Source organism: Camponotus vicinus, unplaced genomic scaffold (assembly GCF_025532165.1).
Source record: "Camponotus vicinus isolate PSW18456_S1 unplaced genomic scaffold, iyCamVici1.0 SCAF_2, whole genome shotgun sequence".
NCBI classification, from domain to species: Eukaryota; Metazoa; Arthropoda; class Insecta; order Hymenoptera; family Formicidae; genus Camponotus; species Camponotus vicinus.
Window position 1 is genome coordinate 6566111 of NW_028141956.1, and position 19234 is coordinate 6585344.

The window sequence follows — 19234 nt, forward strand, 5'->3', positions numbered from 1 at the left end:
ATGCGTATCGAATAGAAATTATCGTAAAAAAAATCAAAATTTGCAATGTTATTTAAAAGAGTTTCAAGATATACATTTTTATTAATTTTTGTTAATATAAATTTTAATAAATTAAGTATAATAAATTTTTATTATAATTTTTTCCAAATATGTATCGCTGATATTTAAAAAAGAATTTCTCTTATAATCTTGAAAATATAATTACTGACGAGCGACCTAATTAAATGTACGAATGATTCACATATATTTGATAGGTATAACAGATCGTCACATCACGTTGGAGGATCGCACGCAGTGGTTGACGTCCGACGTTGACAATTGTTCCTGTGGCTGCGAGCTGCAGGGCGGCGATCAATGGCCGGACGACGGCGAAAAGTGGCAAAAGTCCTCGCGGGTCAGACGGTTCTTGAGACGCACCGGGAACTGTTGCTTCGGCACGTTGCGCTCCATACAACGATGCATCAAGAAGCTCGTCGAGCACAAATATTTCCAGCAGGGTATTCTTCTGGCGATACTCATTAATACTTTGAGCATGGGAATCGAGTACCACAATCAGGTGAATCTTTACTCGATCTTTCGTCTCGAATCTCTTTTCAAGGAAATATATAATTTTATTGCACATTTAATTTAATATTTTATTTTAATTAAATAAAATATTAAATTAAATCATAAGTTCTCGATAATACTGTTTGTTTGATTGTAAAGCGAAGACTATTTGCGCAATATAATTTCTATAATTATCTTTCACGAAGTTAAATTCTCTTTCTCTTGCTTTGAAGATTGTTCCGTAAAGAATGTAATTATGATGATATTGTTGTACAGCCGGAACAATTAACGGTAGCTGTTGAAATAAGCAACATCGTTTTCTCGGCAATCTTCGCAGTGGAGATGCTACTTAAAGTAACAGCGGAAGGCCCATTCGGTTATATCAGCAACGGCTTCAACGTCTTCGACGGTATTGTCGTCGTCCTAAGGTAAGACAATTTCCTTTGTAACTTTTTTTGTCATTTATTTTAAGTAAATAATATAATATTAAACTGATATTTTAATTATATTTATATTTGAGTATTATAATTATATTCGAGTAAAATAACAATATTAAATTAATGTACGAATAGAAAACATATATATCGAAGCACTCTTCTCTTGTAATATATGCACTGTGTGATACTTTAGTTTTACGACCAGTATTCCAATTTTACAAGAAAGTCATTAATAGCTTTCTCGTCAAGTCCTTCGCGAATAGACCGATGTAACGAACTGATAACACGGTTGCATTCGTGCACCACGTCGTTTCCAGCGTCGTCGAGCTCTGCCAAGCATTTTTCTTGGAGGAGCGCGGTGGCAGTTCCGGTCTGAGCGTCCTGCGTACCTTCCGCCTGCTCAGGATCTTAAAGCTAGTGCGATTCTTGCCCAATCTCCGACGACAGCTCTTCGTGATGTTGCGCACCATGGATAACGTTGCCGTATTCTTTTCTCTTTTAGTACTTTTCATCTTTATATTCAGGTAAGTCGCCGTCCTATCCTCTCGTCCGCGTCAGCGACGCTGCTCGGAATTCCGCGCGTCGCTGGGTCTTCTCTCCGTTTCCTAATTTCTTTTCTAATTTTTTGTTTAATTGTATATGTGGTCCTCGCCTACTTCGCGAACCGGTATCATCGTCGATGAGATTTATTATCGTGAAGTAAGTTCGTACGACCCGCGAGGAATCTGCTCGGCCGAATCCGCGCGTCGCGTTTACACGGATTACGGGGCGCTGTCGCGTCTTCCTGTTCTAATTATCATCTCATCAGCCTAGTAACGTTTGCATGTCTGGCAAGGCGGATCGAAGTTACAAAATTGCCGATAGGTATTGTCAAATATGTTGGTCAAGCGCTTTGAAATATGAAGCGTCGATGAGAGATAACGACAGTCTATAACAACATCAAATATTTTGCTTACGAGGGAACTATGAAAGGGCTCGATGGTTGTTTTGCATGTTTTATAATAATAGCGAATTGATATCGCCTCCGGGATCCATAGTAGCGAAAATTATATTTGGTAATCAAATTTTACTCGTGTTGTTGACCAGTTTCATGACTATGACATAAAAATATAATATTAGCCTTTGAATTTTTGTATTAAAATCTTTTCAGTTTGAAAAAAGTTTAAATTATATTTAGTCTTGTAAGAATATCAAAAATATATATAATTTATAAAAGATTTTATATTTTATAAGTTTAAATTTTTTTGTTAAAAATATATATATACAATATATATGCATGTGTATGCGTTAAATGAAATAATATTATGAAATAATTTCTTTCAGTTGAAAAATTTTTGTTCTTACTTCTCCTTGATTTCTTTTTATTAATAATTTATTGATCGTCGTGCTAAATTTTATTACGTGCATTTATAATCTCGCATTAGTACGAAGGTGATAAAATTCTCGTTGACGCTCAATATTTCGAAAGCAGCTTCTTGCTCGCTTTCACGAGCTTTCGAGCTTGAGGAACAAATCGCGCCGCTGCTCTTCGAGCCGAGACCTACATTTTAGGTGACTGTCTTTCGCGTTCATACCTTTCTCTTCTACTTTATTCGCTTTTACATTGTTTCCGCGCGGCGTTTGAGCCGCCATCCAGTTAATGCATATCACATATATATTATATATAGAAATTCTCAAGTTTTTATCACAGCAGTTGTCCCGTGTTGTCGCGTCTCCTAGCATTTCTTTGAGCGGCATATACTTTCTGACATTGTTAATGGTAATGACGATGGTATTTGTTGGCACGATCTATTACAGGGGGGGAGAAGAGGGAGCGCCTGCTGCCCTCCTTTTATGGCTTGAGGCATCGAACGTATTCTTTCGACGTTTATATACTTAGAAGATATATCTATATATAAATATATATATACGTATATGAATATATATTTACATGTGTGTGCATGATGCTTTTATGCTGGACGTCTTAGTGACGAGTATGAAGGGCTATATGTATATATATATATCTACTATTATCACATTTCATTTGGTTTATATTCGTGTATACACGTGAATCTCTCCCGCTGTCGCTCTCTATCTCTCTCTTTTTCTTTCTCCATTTGCTACTCTGAGCGTCTATATTTAAGTGCGTGCGCCTCAGTGTGGCCCTCGATATTAGAACAGCTTGCGAATGTCGACATATATCTCTCTGCAGGATTATATATTTCGTCCATACTGCGTAGGACTTCCCGCTATATACATCCGCGCGTTTACGATGCGTTTTACGATCGTTCGATGGCCAATTTGCCGCAGCCGCCGCTCTCGCTATTGCAACTGATTGCTGATATCTGCCGCAGAAACGCAACCGCGAACGCTGAAAATATCGATAAAATATCGATCCAAATAACATTAGTTGGATACTTTTAATGACGCATTAAACGTTTGAGTATAAAAGACCGGATTTTGTAATCATTGAGAGTTTCATTCTACAATGATCCTATTGAAATACTTAGTAATTCGATTGTTTTCTTAACAATTGCATCAAGGATATGTTTTAAGTATTCTTTTTTATTTCTATTTTTTCCCTATTTTATTTCTATTTTATTTTAAAGACAGTCGAAACTAATAATTTTGTTAGGCGTGAAATGGTTTCCATTTGTCAAGAAATCGTAGAAAAGACGAAGAAGAATACTAACATCGTTGATGTAAATCCGGACGATCTTTTTCTTTGCTCGAAACTTTCTTCTCATGCGAACTTTCAAAATTGAATACAAAGTTCTCGAAACTATGCAAATGCTCGCGGGTGCTTCTCTGCGCGTCGATCCTTAGGATCCGATAGACATTTCTCTCGAGATCCTCGGCCGTCCTTAGGTGTGTGCATTTTGGCCGCAAGACGCGAATGGAGTTTCAAAAGATCCGCTTTACGAGACCTTTCCTGATCGGACGGTTTACCTTAAATAATGGATATACTTGCATCGGGATTGCAAGCATGAGTCCATTTACTCGGTCAAGTTTTCAGATTACGAGAGCCGATGAAAATTCACGTCAGTATCGATCCGAGGACATTTGGTTTTCACCTCGAACGCTTCTGGAGCTCAGTATGATCATCGTACATTTTTTTTTTAAGAGATATGACGTGTCCACGGATGTGCATTATATATGTGCATTATATATTATAACGTAACAATCGCAAAAGAAATGTCAACCGATCGATTCTGCTCTTTCATCGTGTACTTTTTGACTAAATATACAAAGTGTCACAGAACCGGATGTCTGTTTGACCATAGATGGCAAAGTATCGATAATTACAAAGTTACTCGACACTGTTCTTTGTGAAAAAGCAAAATAAAATAAATTAATTCTAATTAGATTTTATATTGAAATAAATATTCTTCTCTTTTTAAGATATTTTACGTTTAAAAATTAAAAATTTGTGACACAGATTCTTTTGGAAAATTTTCGCTAAAAAAGATTTATCTCTAAAGGTTATCTAAAAGTATATCTATTAAAAGGTTATCTGAATTTATGGCTGGAAGGATTAACGGTTCTAAAACACTCTGTATACACCAATACATTTTGAATTGATCGGTTACTTGGCCGAGTCACGCTTTATTAGTCGCGATTTTGTTTTAATCGAGCTTTTCTTTCTTTCTTTTTTCTCTTTCTCTCTCTTCCTCTTTTTCTTTTCTTTCTCATTTTGTTCCGGTTTACGTGTATATATATATACATATATATATGGATAAGGAAGTACATTGCACGTTTCGTTGTGTTGTAGTATTCTCGGGATGAACCTGTTTGGTTGCAAATTCTGTGAAACGATGAAAGGCAGCTCTGACGTCGAGTGTGATAGGAAAAACTTTGACTCGTTACTCTGGGCTATTGTGACAGTGTTTCAGGTACCTACCAAAAAAAAGATACTTTTCCACGTATCTTCTCGAGGACATTTTGACTTCTCTATATACTGTATATTACCTACATATATATATTTTCGTGCGCATATATACGTTAATATATATATTAACGATTACCACACGGCACATCTACATATATATATACGCTAAGTACGCTAAGTATACATTACGTACTGTCACGTATGGTTTTTCGACGAGCTAAAGTCGTGCGATCGCAACACTTTATATGATTTCTGAGGTCTCAGGTAATGTATACTGGAAGGTAAATGCTTTCCAGCATGTCGTCGTTTCTCCGATGAAGGGGAAGGGCAGAAGGAAGCTACTGGTACCGGCTTTACTAGAGACTTGTAATTAATATTATATAATATACTTAATAAAATTTATTTAAAATTTCTATTAACAATAAATATTGGAAGCTATTGTTTACATATCTTATTTCTCGCGAGATACGTTATTTTAAGAAATGAGAGATAGAAAAAGAAATCTGATTATAGCTGGTGCTGGCAGCGCCTATAGATGGAACGGAGGGGGGATACGCGAATTTTCTAGTGCGGATTTTATTGAAATTACATATGATTGCCGGCGATAATCCCGGTGCTTCTCCATTTCTGTCTGTTTGCCATCCATTCGTCGCTTTACAAGTACAATGCGCGATATTAATGCGCTGCCTCCTGCCATATTGTTTGCGAGCGTGTCGAGCTCCCTTCTGGCATGCTTTCGCAAGCAGCTCTTGTCTCTGTGTGTCGGCAACAATGAGCGAAATCTCCTGCATCTTGCGAAAATAATTTTTTATATTATAATTTGATAGAGAATATCTCTCTTAAAATAATACAATTATTATTAAAACTAATGACATATAATAATAACAACAATAAAAACTATTCGAATTCTCGAATTTGAAATATACCGGGATAATATCCAATATCCGCATTACATCCGGTAGACGTGTTTTATCCAAGTAATTGATATCTATATTTGTTTAATGCAAAATTAGTAATTACTATATGATAATTGAATGCACAATCACTACATAATTATGTTGGGTTTCATTAAATTCATGGAATTAAATATACGTTATATTAAGCTATACAATTTTTCATCATTCATGATTATGTATATGAAACTATATCTATATATGATGCGGGATATCCGAATATTGCTTGTTCCAATATTTTGAAGCTGGACTAAATAATTGTGCGTCAATATTCGATTAAAATCATCAGCCCTAATAATTATCAAAATTGGCATAATTTTCGAATGTATTAAATTAAAAAAGCAAAATGATTTAACTTCTAATCATATAATACTCTATAAATCGTATATTCAAAAATTGCAGATCTTTTTTCTAAATTTTTATCTAAATATTTATTTTGCGGAGTTCTCTCTCTTTCCAACAAGAAAACGATATTGGAGAAAAACTTTGGTAATAATCGTTATTAAAAATATTGTTCAAACTATTCAATGTATCAAATTTATTAACGGATCAATTTTATATTCACATTAAATATCAAATGTGATTTTGATGCAGATATATCAAACATTGAAAAGTGCTTTTGGAAGTTCAAGAATACAGGCGTTTTCGCTCAAGTACTGAGAAAACTTTGTGTGTCTAGACGCTTCGCATATTCATTCGCTTATTCCTGTTGTCGGCGATATTGACATTGCTTTTAATATTATATTGGTGTTATCAGTATAGATGGTTTTTAGTTTTAATGCTCGTTGCTGTGTTCCATTGCGATTTTTGACGATCGTAGGAAACATCGAAATTGAAATTAATGTATAAGAATTTCACCAATAATCTCGGAGCAATTTCGGCAGAATCCGAATAGTCGTTGAATAGTCTAATAGGATTCTAATATAGGCAATTTGGATTGTTTCCGTACGTTCGTCGCATGCCAATGGACGATAAGTATCAATTATATGCCTAAACGAGGAGTAACAGCTCAAACAATACAAACGTCTACAAATTGTGAACCTTTCGAGATCATAAAAATGTTCAAGAAACATGATAAAGTTGTTGAAAAAACACGTCGACATCATTTTGACAATCTTCTTGAGACATTTGTATGGTTTGGCAACTATCCTAGGATCGCCCGGAAGCGTCGCATCCTGCCTAAATGACACTTCCTGGTAAATGGCCCTTCTAAAGTTACCGGGCGATCCATGGGATCAACTTCCTGTCCTGACTTGGAGCGCAAGATATCGAAGAAAATAACTCTTGCCTGATTCATATTGTGCAACTCGTACTTTCTGCATGCGATCTGTGTTCTTATAGACAGTTGGTCGCCACTTGTCGTCGTCATCCTGTACCGCGTTATATACGACACCTTGCTGCATATCACGTTTCCTCGTCACGCGAGGATTCGACATTCATATACCTCACTAACCGTTCAGACTTCTGTCAGTTACTACTAAAAAAAAAAAAAACGACGGCAACCGATCTTCTCGTATGTCAGTTCTCGTGACATCGTGGCGACACGAATAATAAAAAAATGGAGCCGGTTGTTCTGTGCTTCGCGAAGAGAATTAGAAATGATCATGTGCCGTATGAGCAGCTTGTGTCGACGCCCATGCTCGTCTTTTTTTTACACACTTTACTTATTAGAATTATTACGCACTCTGTACATTCGTGAACGACGCCTCGATATCACGTCACACATTTTTAACAATATAGCACACTAAACTGTTATCTGTCACACGCTTAATCTCTTCTCTGTCTCCTTTGACTTCATTATACTTCACTACTTACGACATTTACACTTCTCTTCGTATTTTCCTCTCCCTCTCTTTCTTTCTCTTTCTCTCTTTCTTTCTTTCTTTTTTCCGTTCTGTCAGTAACTTCTCTGTCACTTTCTCTCTTAAACGCCCATGACGACTCGAGCGTAAAAAAAAAGAAACTTCGTTCCGACTTATAAAATACGTGCGTGAAATATCGACTCGACCCGACAGGAGCATCGCCGCGCCACAAGTTTCTAAAAATTCTTCAACACTCGAGGACCCGGAACGAGACCACGTGTCCATCGCACACGAATTACACGAACGCGTTAAAAAAAAAAAAAACTTATGTAATATGCCAAATACATGCCAGAAATGGCTCAACACGTAGATCTCAAGAAAGATCGAATAACTAAATAGTTTTTATATTTTCGTTTTATCATTATGTTATGATAATCGCACGCACATTTACATTTTTTTAAGAATAAACATTTATTTAAAATAATCACTATATAATAATATTTTCTTATATTAAAAATATTATATACTTCTACGAGAAAAGAATGCTTTTATTTAGAAGTTGAATCAAATTTGAACCCGTTTTTTTGGTAGTTTAAATTATCAGGATTACGGTAGGATTATTATGGTAGCCCGAGAGGGTTAATTAGTATTTTTTAGTTCATATGGTAGAAAAACACCTTTTTTACTTTATCCTAGAAATACAAATCAGATAGATCGCGCAAGGCACGTAATAATCGTACTGACATTGCAGTCTCGGTAGATTTGTGCGTACCTTTTGCAAATACTCGCTCTGCAAGAGAGAGTTCTCGACGTAATACATATTATACATATACCTCAGCGTATTAGACGATTATACATATATTTATGCTTGACAATTATACCCTTTATTTCCACCTCTCGCAAACGTTCGCCGTGACATTCTGCAACGGCAGGTGTCTTGTCTCTGTCCAGTCTTTTTTTCTAAAGTTTTTCGCTACAGCTCGCGTTTTCCGGAGCTCTTTCCGCGCCGTTTATTTTCACACGACACCTGTAAAGTGTGCGCACGGATATCTGTCGACCCGGATAAGAGATGATTTAAAGCTCGTCATATTTGCAGAGCGCGTTCGGCATCAATTTCACTTTCAACGTCAACAAAACGAAATTCGTAGAAAAAATCAGCTGACCCGACGAAATAGATAATTGACAGGTTTGGCAAATGATTCTTTTGCGGATGCGCGTCCGAATAAATGTTTATTATGATATGGACTAGACGTCACACCGAATTAAAGTCAATTGTTCCAACATGCATCCTAAAATTAACATTATTGATTGCTTGCGTAAAACGTTAAATAATTAATATGCACATGTATAGTATTATATCGAGAAATTATATTATGGTGCGAACATATGAAAAGTTAATTTCAATGTTAATTTATATTTAATTGACGTTTCTTCGGGCAATTTCAGAGAGAATTAAATATACCTAAATTGTAGAATTTTTGAATTATTCTTTACCGAAAAAGGAGTACAAATTTTTTGAATTTTGATTTTTGTTCCTTATTCCGTCCCGTCGTATAAAGTCCGTTACAACCGCACACAGTTGATATGATTCGTTCACAACCTATAAATGTATACCTATTATACTTTACACGCATTCACTTATATTGTGCAAATACAAAATACATATAATTATTATATATATACAGACACGCCGAACTTGCAGAATGTGACTGTACGAGCTTCGAGTGACAGTCGTTTTCGCTGTTTTATCCAACACAATTGCTTAATCTCTTATTGATGCACAGAATCTCCATTCTCAAAGATAAACCTAAAATAAATTTTAAGCCTCTCATAAGAGGAAAGATGATAGTTTGAGAACTATGATTTGTGTGAAATTTTAAAATATTTCAAAACATTTCAAATTATATCGCACAAATGTAGCTAAAATCTATGGTTCAAGAGAGAAACTTTCCAATTTTTTTGTAACAGATTTAATATTTCGGGTGTCAATTCGATACGTAAATTTGTTTAAGTGTACTTAAATGATTTGTATGGCAGTCAATATGGCTTAATATGAGATAAAACTGATGCAGTCAGATATTTATACATGTAATATAAACCTGTTGTGACGGTGAATGAAAAAATCGAAAAAATCTTGTGTCTCATACACACATATTTATTAAAAGCTAAAGATAGATATTTTTCTTTACAGAAGTATTTTTAAAATGTGAGCTTTAAACCTAGATCGTTACTTAAGAGCATTTAAGCACGAAAATAACAAACTACAAATGGATAAAAATGATTCACGTAACATTTTTATCATGTATTTTAACGCGCCATGCAAGATTTAACTAAAAATTAAATTGCTGTAAAATTACATATATTTAAAATTTAAAAATTATGAATTTTTCACACACTCTTTCTTTACCATAAATTTCTATTCTTTTATTCAAATGGTATTTTGCACATCAACTCATAGTCAGCTGTCAGATGCCAAATTAACAATATTAATAATGTCAATGTTTATACAATTTTCGTTTATAATTATTATTGATATGACATTCGCAATAGCTTTTTACGTTGCCATTACGACTATAAAGTTAATCAATATTATATATTTTATATAATTAATTAATCGAATGAGGGAAATATATTGTGTGACGAGAATGGAGACGCTGCTCGGCGATTGTACCAAAGTCCTAGTCCTGTCATAACTCTAGTCCTTCACCTCTCCCCGTCCTTGATCTCGGGGCTACTTTAGGCCAGCGGATTGTCTCGGTTGCAGCATCCTAGGGATGTACCTGTTCGGGGGTAAGTTTTGCATGTGGGCGGACCGGAGTCGGCCCTGCACCTGTGCCGAGGTGGTCTCGCGGCACCCAATGTGTCGCTGTGATCGCAAACATTTCAACGACATCGTCTGGGCACTAGTCACTGTCTTTCAGGTACCACTGTTCCCCCCTCTCTTATATGACTTACTATATACAGATAATACGTGATTCTTACGTGTTAAATGCGACATACATATACATATATATACATTAATCGTTTTTACCACGTGCTACGTGTTTTACGTAATACACGGTCTTTTTCTCCTACCTATATATATATATATATATATATATATATATATATATATATATATATATATATATATATACGTGTCCACACGTGTTCTCTCTCTTTTTCTCTCTTTCTCTGTACAGATCCCCGTCATATTTATATATATATATATTTATATATTTCTTCGTGTTGAGCAAAAATGAACCCTTCCCTCTTCGACGTGTGATCCTATCGTTTTCCTAAGCCCACTCACGCTTCGTCAATTCTTGTCTCTTTGTTATCCGTGCCGAGTGTGCGGAGCCTTTAATGGTTGCTTTGTATTTACATGCGTGCAAACGGTATATACGTATACATGTCGACGTTCACGTTTACTATTTTGTTTGCTCGCGCAGATCAAACTGCGCGATGATTCCACCTACGAGTGTGTTGTAATTTCAATTCAACTCACATCATCCATGTAAAGCAACTAATGTATACATCGTTGCGGAAAGTCGCTCGAACGAGTTTCTGCCTTTCTATCACGTGTTTCCGTTTATATCTATGCTCGATGCAGTCTGATGACGTCCTCGATTTATTATTACTCCTAAATTTATCATTATACAGTTAATAATACAGTAACAGTTATCATTATACAGTTAATAATACAGTAACAGTTAATAATTATTATTGGCAAACTTTCATTCATTTGTGATGTAACAGATGTTTGTTATAATTTTAAACGCGCGGGTATATTGATAAATAAATAATAAAATGCCGATAGTCGCATTCTGATTGTATTGTTCTTATAACGTTGTATATCATTTTACGCACAAAAGTCAAATATGATGGGGAATATTATTATTATTACTGTAATATATTACGCATGCATTTACATCCTATCATTATTAAATATTAATCGTTTGGAGTAAATTGAATTAATTTCTTTTAGTTATTATGATTCTTAATTTTTATAGCGTATAACGTTATCAGGCTAGAAGTAGATTAAAAATAGACTATAGAGTTCATAATAATAGATAGCTAATTATACAGATACGAAAAGTTCGCAAAAAGAGGAGAAATTCGTGATAGAAAACTCGACGCATGCATATTCACGAAGTATTACAACACTGGTTGGCAAAACGTTTTTTTGTGCGTCTCTATTGAGTATGCAAATTTGGGTGCAGTGCAAATACAACGCCGACTTGCTTTGTATGCCGATTCCTCATAATTGCATGTATGTCCAAAAATAATCGAGAAATCTAAATTAAAATATTTAAAAAAAAACATCTACATGTAATAAAAAAATGAGTTCTCTGTTTAAACGTGTAGTTCATGCGCATACAAACTCTATTGAATTATTTAGCTATTTTTACCTCTTCGTATTTTTCAATATCTCAATGAAATATATCCGTGTCTGTAACTAATGCATAATTCAATATTTGAAATAAGATGATCGAAACTTTTGACAACTACGTAATGATATTTTAATGATTAAATTAATGATATTCTACACATACAATTATAAAATAATAATAAATTATTTATAATTTATTTAATATATATTAAAAGATCTTGTAAAATATATAATCTTATAAAAATCTTATAAAAATTATATAAGTATTAATACTGTGTAAACAACTTCATTAAATTACGACAAAGCTATTTATATGCGAACTCGTATATTATTTTCAATATATTCATTAAAATACAAATTGAAGAAAAAAACGTCTTGCCGATTATGTGTCTTATTATAAATAAGTATAAATATTGATGCTATTATATATGTAGCGGAAGTCTCTTCCCTTTTTTCTTTTTATGTAGATCCTTACGCAGGAGGATTGGAATGTCGTCCTCTTCAACGGTATGCAGAAGACATCTCACTGGGCTGCGCTTTATTTCGTAGCGTTAATGACCTTTGGCAATTACGTTCTCTTCAATCTTCTCGTTGCCATTCTCGTTGAAGGTTTCTCGTCGGAGGTAGGAATTGAAGAATAATATGTCATTGTGCTTCTTTTATTCAATATTAAATTTCTTACGTGAGTATTGTAGAAGATATGAGACGATGTTTACATATAAATTTCTAACATTTCTCTCGATCTGTATTAGATTTTAACTTATTGATTGCGTTTTACATTTATAATTATATACGGACATGTGCGTCAAAAATGAAAGATATGATAATTGTTAATATACTTCGCAGAGAAACGAGAGGAGAGAACGAGAGCAAAGAGAAATGGCGAAAAAGCTCGCCGCTGGAATCGGCAGCGAGGACGGGTCGTCGAGAGTATCGGGATCGCATTCGATCTCTGATAGTGATACGTATACCCAGGTATAATTGCTCGCGCAATCTTTCTTCTAATAAATAAATTTTTTCAAATCTTATTTTGCCATTGTTTATTATATCGTTCTTTGCCACTTGAAAAGATTGAAAGAAGAGTGAGTCGCAAAAATTGTTTCCATTTTGGATTAATTCCTTCTTGACGCTTTTCAATTTTACAGAGAAAGTTCAACGCCATAACGTTTTTTTGAAGATTCACAAAATATGTAAAATGTGCACATGAGTTAAATATATAAAGATATATAATTTTTTATTTATATTTATTTAGTGTGTTTGAAAAAATATGCATAGAGTTATAGATTTTTCTATCTCGACGTGATTTATCTAATAAACGGATTTTCGCCGATCGCAATATTTCTCTCCGCTTTATGCTGCATCAGTTTTCGTTCGCGGTTTGCAGGATCAGAAGAACTCGTGGCAGAGCGCGGAGGAGCTGAGAAAGTATAAGGATAACAGGGAGAAGCAGAACAGCGTGTGGAAACAACGGATCGATGAGCCTAAGTGTAACATTCAGAAAGAGAGTAAGATGATGGGTGTGGCAGGTCAACCGCCTATAATCACTCATACAGCGGCAACTCCTCAAGATTCTCCAAACACCACGTTGAATGTTGGCTACAGAGACCTCAATTACCGAGCAGTTTACCCCGCTGCTGCCCTTTCGATCGAATCCATCGATCGATCTGGTGTACGTTTTTATTTCAATAATAGATTAACTGTTGCAGGGCAAGAGAGCTTTTGTTGTGATTGATATAATGATGTATGCGTATTTATATCTAAGAATAGGAAATTTATCCGTTTGAGATATCAATCAGAGAATTAATATCTAAATGAAACTTGTGTAGTTTTGATTTACAAGATTGCTGTCGCATTCCTCATTAGAATACTAGATTAAAGAAGAACGTAACGAGAGAAAATGTAATAATAACAATGCTTTATATATTTGCAGAGTCAGTGTAGTATACCCTCGGGACTGTTAAAGCTGCCAGATGTATCTAACAAAATTCCGACAAACAATTTAATTGCTGGTCAATTCCCGAGACGCATAAGCCTCGTTACGGCCGTTGTCAATCCTTCGACGAGGGACTCGAGTTCAAGGTATCTATGTAAAAAGAATTGGTCGTTTCTCGATTAAATTCTCTAAATGTCATACATTTTTTTCTGATACTATGTCTCTTTTTGCTTTAGTCCGCCAAGGATACAAAGAGGCTATTCGTGGCGATTATCACGGCCATCTTTGCGGAGGAAACGATGGTCGCAAAGTGACGACGAGCACACCGGTCATACGACTGTACTCAATAATGGGCGCAGTACTCTCGTCGGATCTAATCCAACGTAAGTCAACTAAAGCATCTCTCATTTATCGTGAATTATTTAAAAAAAATAAATAATTTATTATAACAATTTTTAGATCTGATTTATTAAATGAGTTTAAAAGGCTTATTTTAAAGTTTGCAAAATGTAATAAAGCTCTTGTTTATTCACACATTATATTAAAATAATAATAAATGATAATAAATATTAATAAATATTAATAATAATAATAATAAATATTAAAATAATAATAAAATATAGAATAATACGCTCAGAAATGTAATAATATTTTAATAATGATAATAATATGATCGGTCTTTCACAGTTTCAATGGCGGTTATTTGCATGGTTCGATAAGAAACGATACGCAACGCGATGCGCCCAACAATCGAACCACCGTCCTAACAAGCAATAATCGTAGTTTGAGTCCTAATAATTCGCTCGAAAGTTATGGCCCATGGTCGATTCGTCGTTACACAATTACGTCTAATCAGGTAAGCGTGACATAACGTGTTTGATGCCATTAATTAATTGCAATTTCATCATCACCATATAGTAATTTTTTGCATCATTTTATTGATGCGCTCTGCATTTGTGTGTTGCATTAATATCTTCAGATGCGATGGATCGGCGAGCTTTCGCGGAGAAACTCGTTGCGCGGATATGAAAATGTTCAGACGTCCACGAGAAAAACGCTGCCGTTGGATGAGATGCTCGCGCCGTCCTCGACCCCACGCACGATCAATAATCTCTCGATGGAGACTGGTCCACTGCCGAGAATCAAACGACTTCCTGAACAAGAAGAAGAGCATCCGAGAACGAGCGGTGAACAGACGCCACCGTCAAATGGCCACGGAAGCGCGAACAGCGTCGAGAAAATCAAAAAGATATTCATGTTCTTCGAACCTAAGGGTTGCCTACAGGAACGTGACAATTATTCCCTGTATTTATTCCCACCTAATAATAGGTAATATTATAGATAGGTACACATTTCTATTTAATTAATATCTGAGATTTTACTCTAGTATAGACAAGAGACGATAACGAAAAGTAATAAATAATAAAAATATTTATATGATAATAATCATTTAAGAATTAGATAGGAATTATATAATTTAATTATATATATGATGCTACTATTAAATTAAAGTTCAATGAGAAATTAGCAAATCTTTTATCGATTAGAAAATGTAAGAGACTCATAAATTTCTCTGCAGGTTTCGTATCTTCTGTCAATGGTTCGTTGATCAAAAATGGTTTGATAATGTAGTATTGCTGTTCATTGGATTGAACTGCATTACTCTGGCGATGGAACGACCGAATATACCGCCTGACAGTCGCGAAAGAGTTTTTCTATCGACTGCGAATTATATTTTTACTGGCGTTTTTGCCATCGAGATGTTTGTTAAGGTAAATATATTTTGGAGATGTGTATTTTTTGTCAAATATCTCTAATAATTTATGATAAAACTAATGTTCTGAATAAAATTTTGTTCTAATATAAAAAAGAATATTATAAGAATAGAATTTTTTATTAGAATTAAAATTAGAATTAGAATTATAAAATTATTAGAGTTAGAACTTTATTAGAAATTTTTATTAGAATTTGAAATAGCGCATAATAACATTTACATGTTATAAATTTGCCATAGGTTGTCGCGACGGGTATGCTTTATGGTCCAGATGCGTATTTTACTTCAGGCTGGAATATTATGGATGGATCTCTCGTTATCATTTCCATAATCGACTTATCGATGTCATTGATTTCATCGAATAGCCCCAGAATATTTGGAATATTAAGAGTAAGCTTATTATTATATTTTTCGAAAATTTATTATGGATACATATCATTATTATAATTTTTATTTTTGATATTAAGATATTTTAAGATATTAAGATACTGATCATAAATTTATCGATATTGCAGATAATGAAGGAAATTATAATAATATATCAAATAAATCAAAATATTCATTAATAATTAAACTCTTGCCGATGTTATATGCATTCTCTTCTAATCAATCATTTTTTAAATAATACTATAGGTATTTCGACTACTGAGATCATTAAGACCTCTGCGAGTCATCAATCGCGCACCTGGTTTAAAACTGGTGGTTCAGACATTGCTGTCTTCATTGCGGCCCATCGGAAATATTGTTCTGATTTGTTGCACATTTTTCGTGATCTTCGGTATCCTCGGAGTGCAACTGTTCAAAGGCGCATTCTACTATTGCGATGGTCCTGACATCAAGAATGTGCGCAATAAAACGGACTGTCTAACCGATAAGCGAAACATGTGGCTAAATCGAAAGTACAATTTCGACGATCTCGGCAAAGCTCTCATGTCGTTATTTGTCTTATCGTCGCGAGACGGATGGGTAAACATCATGTACACCGGTCTAGATGCTGTTGGCGTCGATCAACAGGTGAGAGAAATTTATTCAGTCAAAATAAATACTTCTTCTTCTTTGATTTCTATTTTACGTAACGATGAATGATGAAAAATAAAACTGATTATAGCCCATCGAAAATTATTCCGAATGGCGGTTGTTATATTTCATCGCGTTCATATTACTGGTGGGTTTCTTCGTGTTGAACATGTTCGTCGGCGTGGTGGTGGAGAATTTCCATAGGTGCCGCGAAGAGCAAGAGAAAGAGGAGCGCGTACGCAGAGCGGCTAAACGCGCATTGCAGATGGAGAAAAAGAGACGAAGTGAGTGGCCCCGATAGGCCAATGCCACTTCTATATCACGCAGCTGATCACTTGTTAAGAGATGTCGGTGTGTGTGCAATGTTAATTGTAATTGTTTTCAGAGATGCACGAGCCGCCGTATTACACTACCTACTCAAAGTCGCGACTCTTCGTCCACAACGTCGTGACGTCCAAGTACTTTGATCTGGCGATCGCCGCAGTTATTGGTCTCAATGTCGTCACGATGGCGATGGAATTTTACATGATGCCGAAAGCGCTCACTTACGCGTTAAAGATCTTTAATTATTTCTTCACCGCCGTCTTCATTCTCGAATCCTTCATGAAGCTTGTCGCTCTCGGTGTGCAGCTTTATCTAAAGGATAAGTAAGCACATGTCATTTTTTTTAAGTATTTTAAGTAAAAACACGTGGCGTGAATTTTTATCAACAGCATTATGAAAAAGGAGACAGTTTTAAAGATGATTCTTCTTATAGATGGAACCAACTGGATGTGGGAATAGTGATATTATCAGTCGTTGGCATTGTGCTAGAGGAGGTCGAGTCTAAGATCATCCCCATTAATCCCACAATAATTCGCGTAATGCGAGTGTTACGGATAGCCCGTGTGTTGAAGCTCTTGAAAATGGCGAAGGGTATACGTGCCCTCTTGGACACGGTGATGCAGGCATTGCCACAAGTTGGAAATTTAGGACTGTTGTTTTTTTTACTTTTCTTTATATTTGCCGCTCTAGGAGTGGAACTTTTCGGCCGTCTAGGTAACTATTCATTCAATGATTGAACTTGATTAATTACGCAAATAGTTATAATAATTATGGCTTTTTAAATAAATTTAGAAAAAATTTTTGCTTTCTTTCATAATAAAATAACTTCTAAAATTTATTGTTCTAACTAATACTTACCTTAAATATATTCAACAAAGATTTATGAAAGTTTTATGAATTATTCGCGATTGTCTTTCGCGAAAAAATTATTTTTTTTTTGATTATGTAATCACAAGAATTTAAACATCCATATAATTTTCAAATTTATAAAGAGATAGATTAATTTAAATCGAATGATATTAATTTTCCATCACAGAATGCAACGATGAAATGCCTTGCCAAGGTCTTGGTGAGCACGCGCATTTTAGTAATTTTGGCATGGCCTTCTTAACGCTTTTCCGAGTCGCTACCGGTGACAACTGGAATGGTATCATGAAGGACACGCTGAGGGATGATTGCGACGATGCGGCAGATTGTGTCAAGAATTGTTGTGTGAGCACTATTATTGCGCCGATATTTTTTGTGATTTTCGTTTTAATGGCGCAATTTGTATTGGTGAACGTCGTTGTTGCTGTGCTGATGAAACATCTGGAAGAAAGTCACAAACAGGTAACGTTTTCAAACGATTTCTAAACAGATTTATTCTTTATCTTGATCATAAAAATTTGAAATACAATGTTATAATTGTAGATGGAAGACGAACTCGATATGGAAACACAGTTGGAGAGAGAATTAGCCGCGGAGCAGGAAGAGCTTCTTGAAGTGGAGGAGGAAGATGAAGATGACATAGCGATGAATGGTAGAATAGATGATGACGATGAAGACGATGAAGATAAGGAGCGCGTATCTATGGTGGGGAACGTAAAAATACCCGCGAGGCCAGGATTGGCCAAAGTTCAATCTTTACCTGCAAATTTTATTTACAATCCACCGAGAGAGAGAAATATCGATGGTAAGGGCATTACCGATTATTGTAATTGATATGCTAGTTATTGGCATATAGATTATTGCAATATTTTTTTCTCTATCATCATGCCTTTCATTATCAAATTAATCGATTATTTTCCAGACACCTCGATTTCCGTGTCCTTGGACGAGAAACGTCGTAGTTCGTATTACCGTTCGAGTTCAAGACCGTCCAAGTTTAAGTCGAAACGCCGGCAAACCTTCCATTCGAGTCACCATCAACGAAGATCACTGTTGCCAATGCATTTCGAGGTCGCCGAAGTCTTTGAGAAGCCTGTGAGCAATTTGAGTGTGCCTCGAATTATTCCACATCGTAGCTACGGCGTCGCTAGTCAAGATACTAGTCATGTGCAACGTCAAAAGTTGCAGGTAAAGAAAGAATAACATTTTTCAATAATGTAAATTTATATACATGTTTCTTGCGAATAAGAAAGACCAGATGAGCCATCTTAAAAAATATAATTAAAATTATATCTATCATGTCGTACCTGATGACTATTGAGTAAATTTTTCGAAATCATA

General features: G+C 35.1%; 2 protein-coding genes across 5 annotated transcripts in view; one reads left to right on the forward strand and one right to left on the reverse strand.

The window, feature by feature from the left end:
* Positions 1–19234, forward strand: part of Ca-alpha1t (Ca[2+]-channel protein alpha[[1]] subunit T) — a 48869-nt gene that overhangs the window by 25385 nt on the left and 4250 nt on the right. For 2 of the 3 annotated variants that reach the window (XM_083091361.1, XM_083091363.1), the window contains exons 14-33: positions 255–556; positions 823–974; positions 1301–1507; positions 10371–10527; positions 12446–12601; positions 12825–12953; positions 13363–13647; positions 13909–14057; positions 14148–14294; positions 14599–14767; positions 14891–15240; positions 15491–15683; positions 15926–16075; positions 16319–16699; positions 16794–16986; positions 17088–17349; positions 17460–17740; positions 18063–18355; positions 18437–18698; positions 18816–19081. In XM_083091361.1, coding sequence (XP_082947487.1) covers positions 255–556; positions 823–974; positions 1301–1507; positions 10371–10527; positions 12446–12601; positions 12825–12953; positions 13363–13647; positions 13909–14057; positions 14148–14294; positions 14599–14767; positions 14891–15240; positions 15491–15683; positions 15926–16075; positions 16319–16699; positions 16794–16986; positions 17088–17349; positions 17460–17740; positions 18063–18355; positions 18437–18698; positions 18816–19081 — 4484 coding nt within the window. Of the gene's footprint in view, positions 1–254; positions 557–822; positions 975–1300; positions 1508–4734; positions 4856–10370; positions 10528–12445; positions 12602–12824; positions 12954–13362; positions 13648–13908; positions 14058–14147; positions 14295–14598; positions 14768–14890; positions 15241–15490; positions 15684–15925; positions 16076–16318; positions 16700–16793; positions 16987–17087; positions 17350–17459; positions 17741–18062; positions 18356–18436; positions 18699–18815; positions 19082–19234 lie in introns of all 3 variants that reach the window. The other variant, XM_083091362.1, reaches the window with a different exon arrangement.
* On the reverse strand, positions 151–7667 carry LOC145966942 (uncharacterized). 2 transcript variants are annotated; one of them, XM_083091399.1, is made up of 5 exons: positions 7093–7667; positions 5778–5839; positions 5441–5636; positions 5045–5214; positions 151–969 (listed from the first exon to the last, which is right to left on the reverse strand). In XM_083091399.1, the coding sequence occupies exons 1-4, from the start codon at positions 7238–7240 to the stop codon at positions 5093–5095; spliced, it is 528 nt and encodes a 175-aa protein (XP_082947525.1). In that variant the 5' UTR covers positions 7241–7667; the 3' UTR covers positions 151–969; positions 5045–5092. The 2 variants fall into 2 exon arrangements, with proteins under 2 accessions (XP_082947525.1, XP_082947524.1); XM_083091398.1 differs by having other exon boundaries at positions 5441–5642; positions 7093–7666.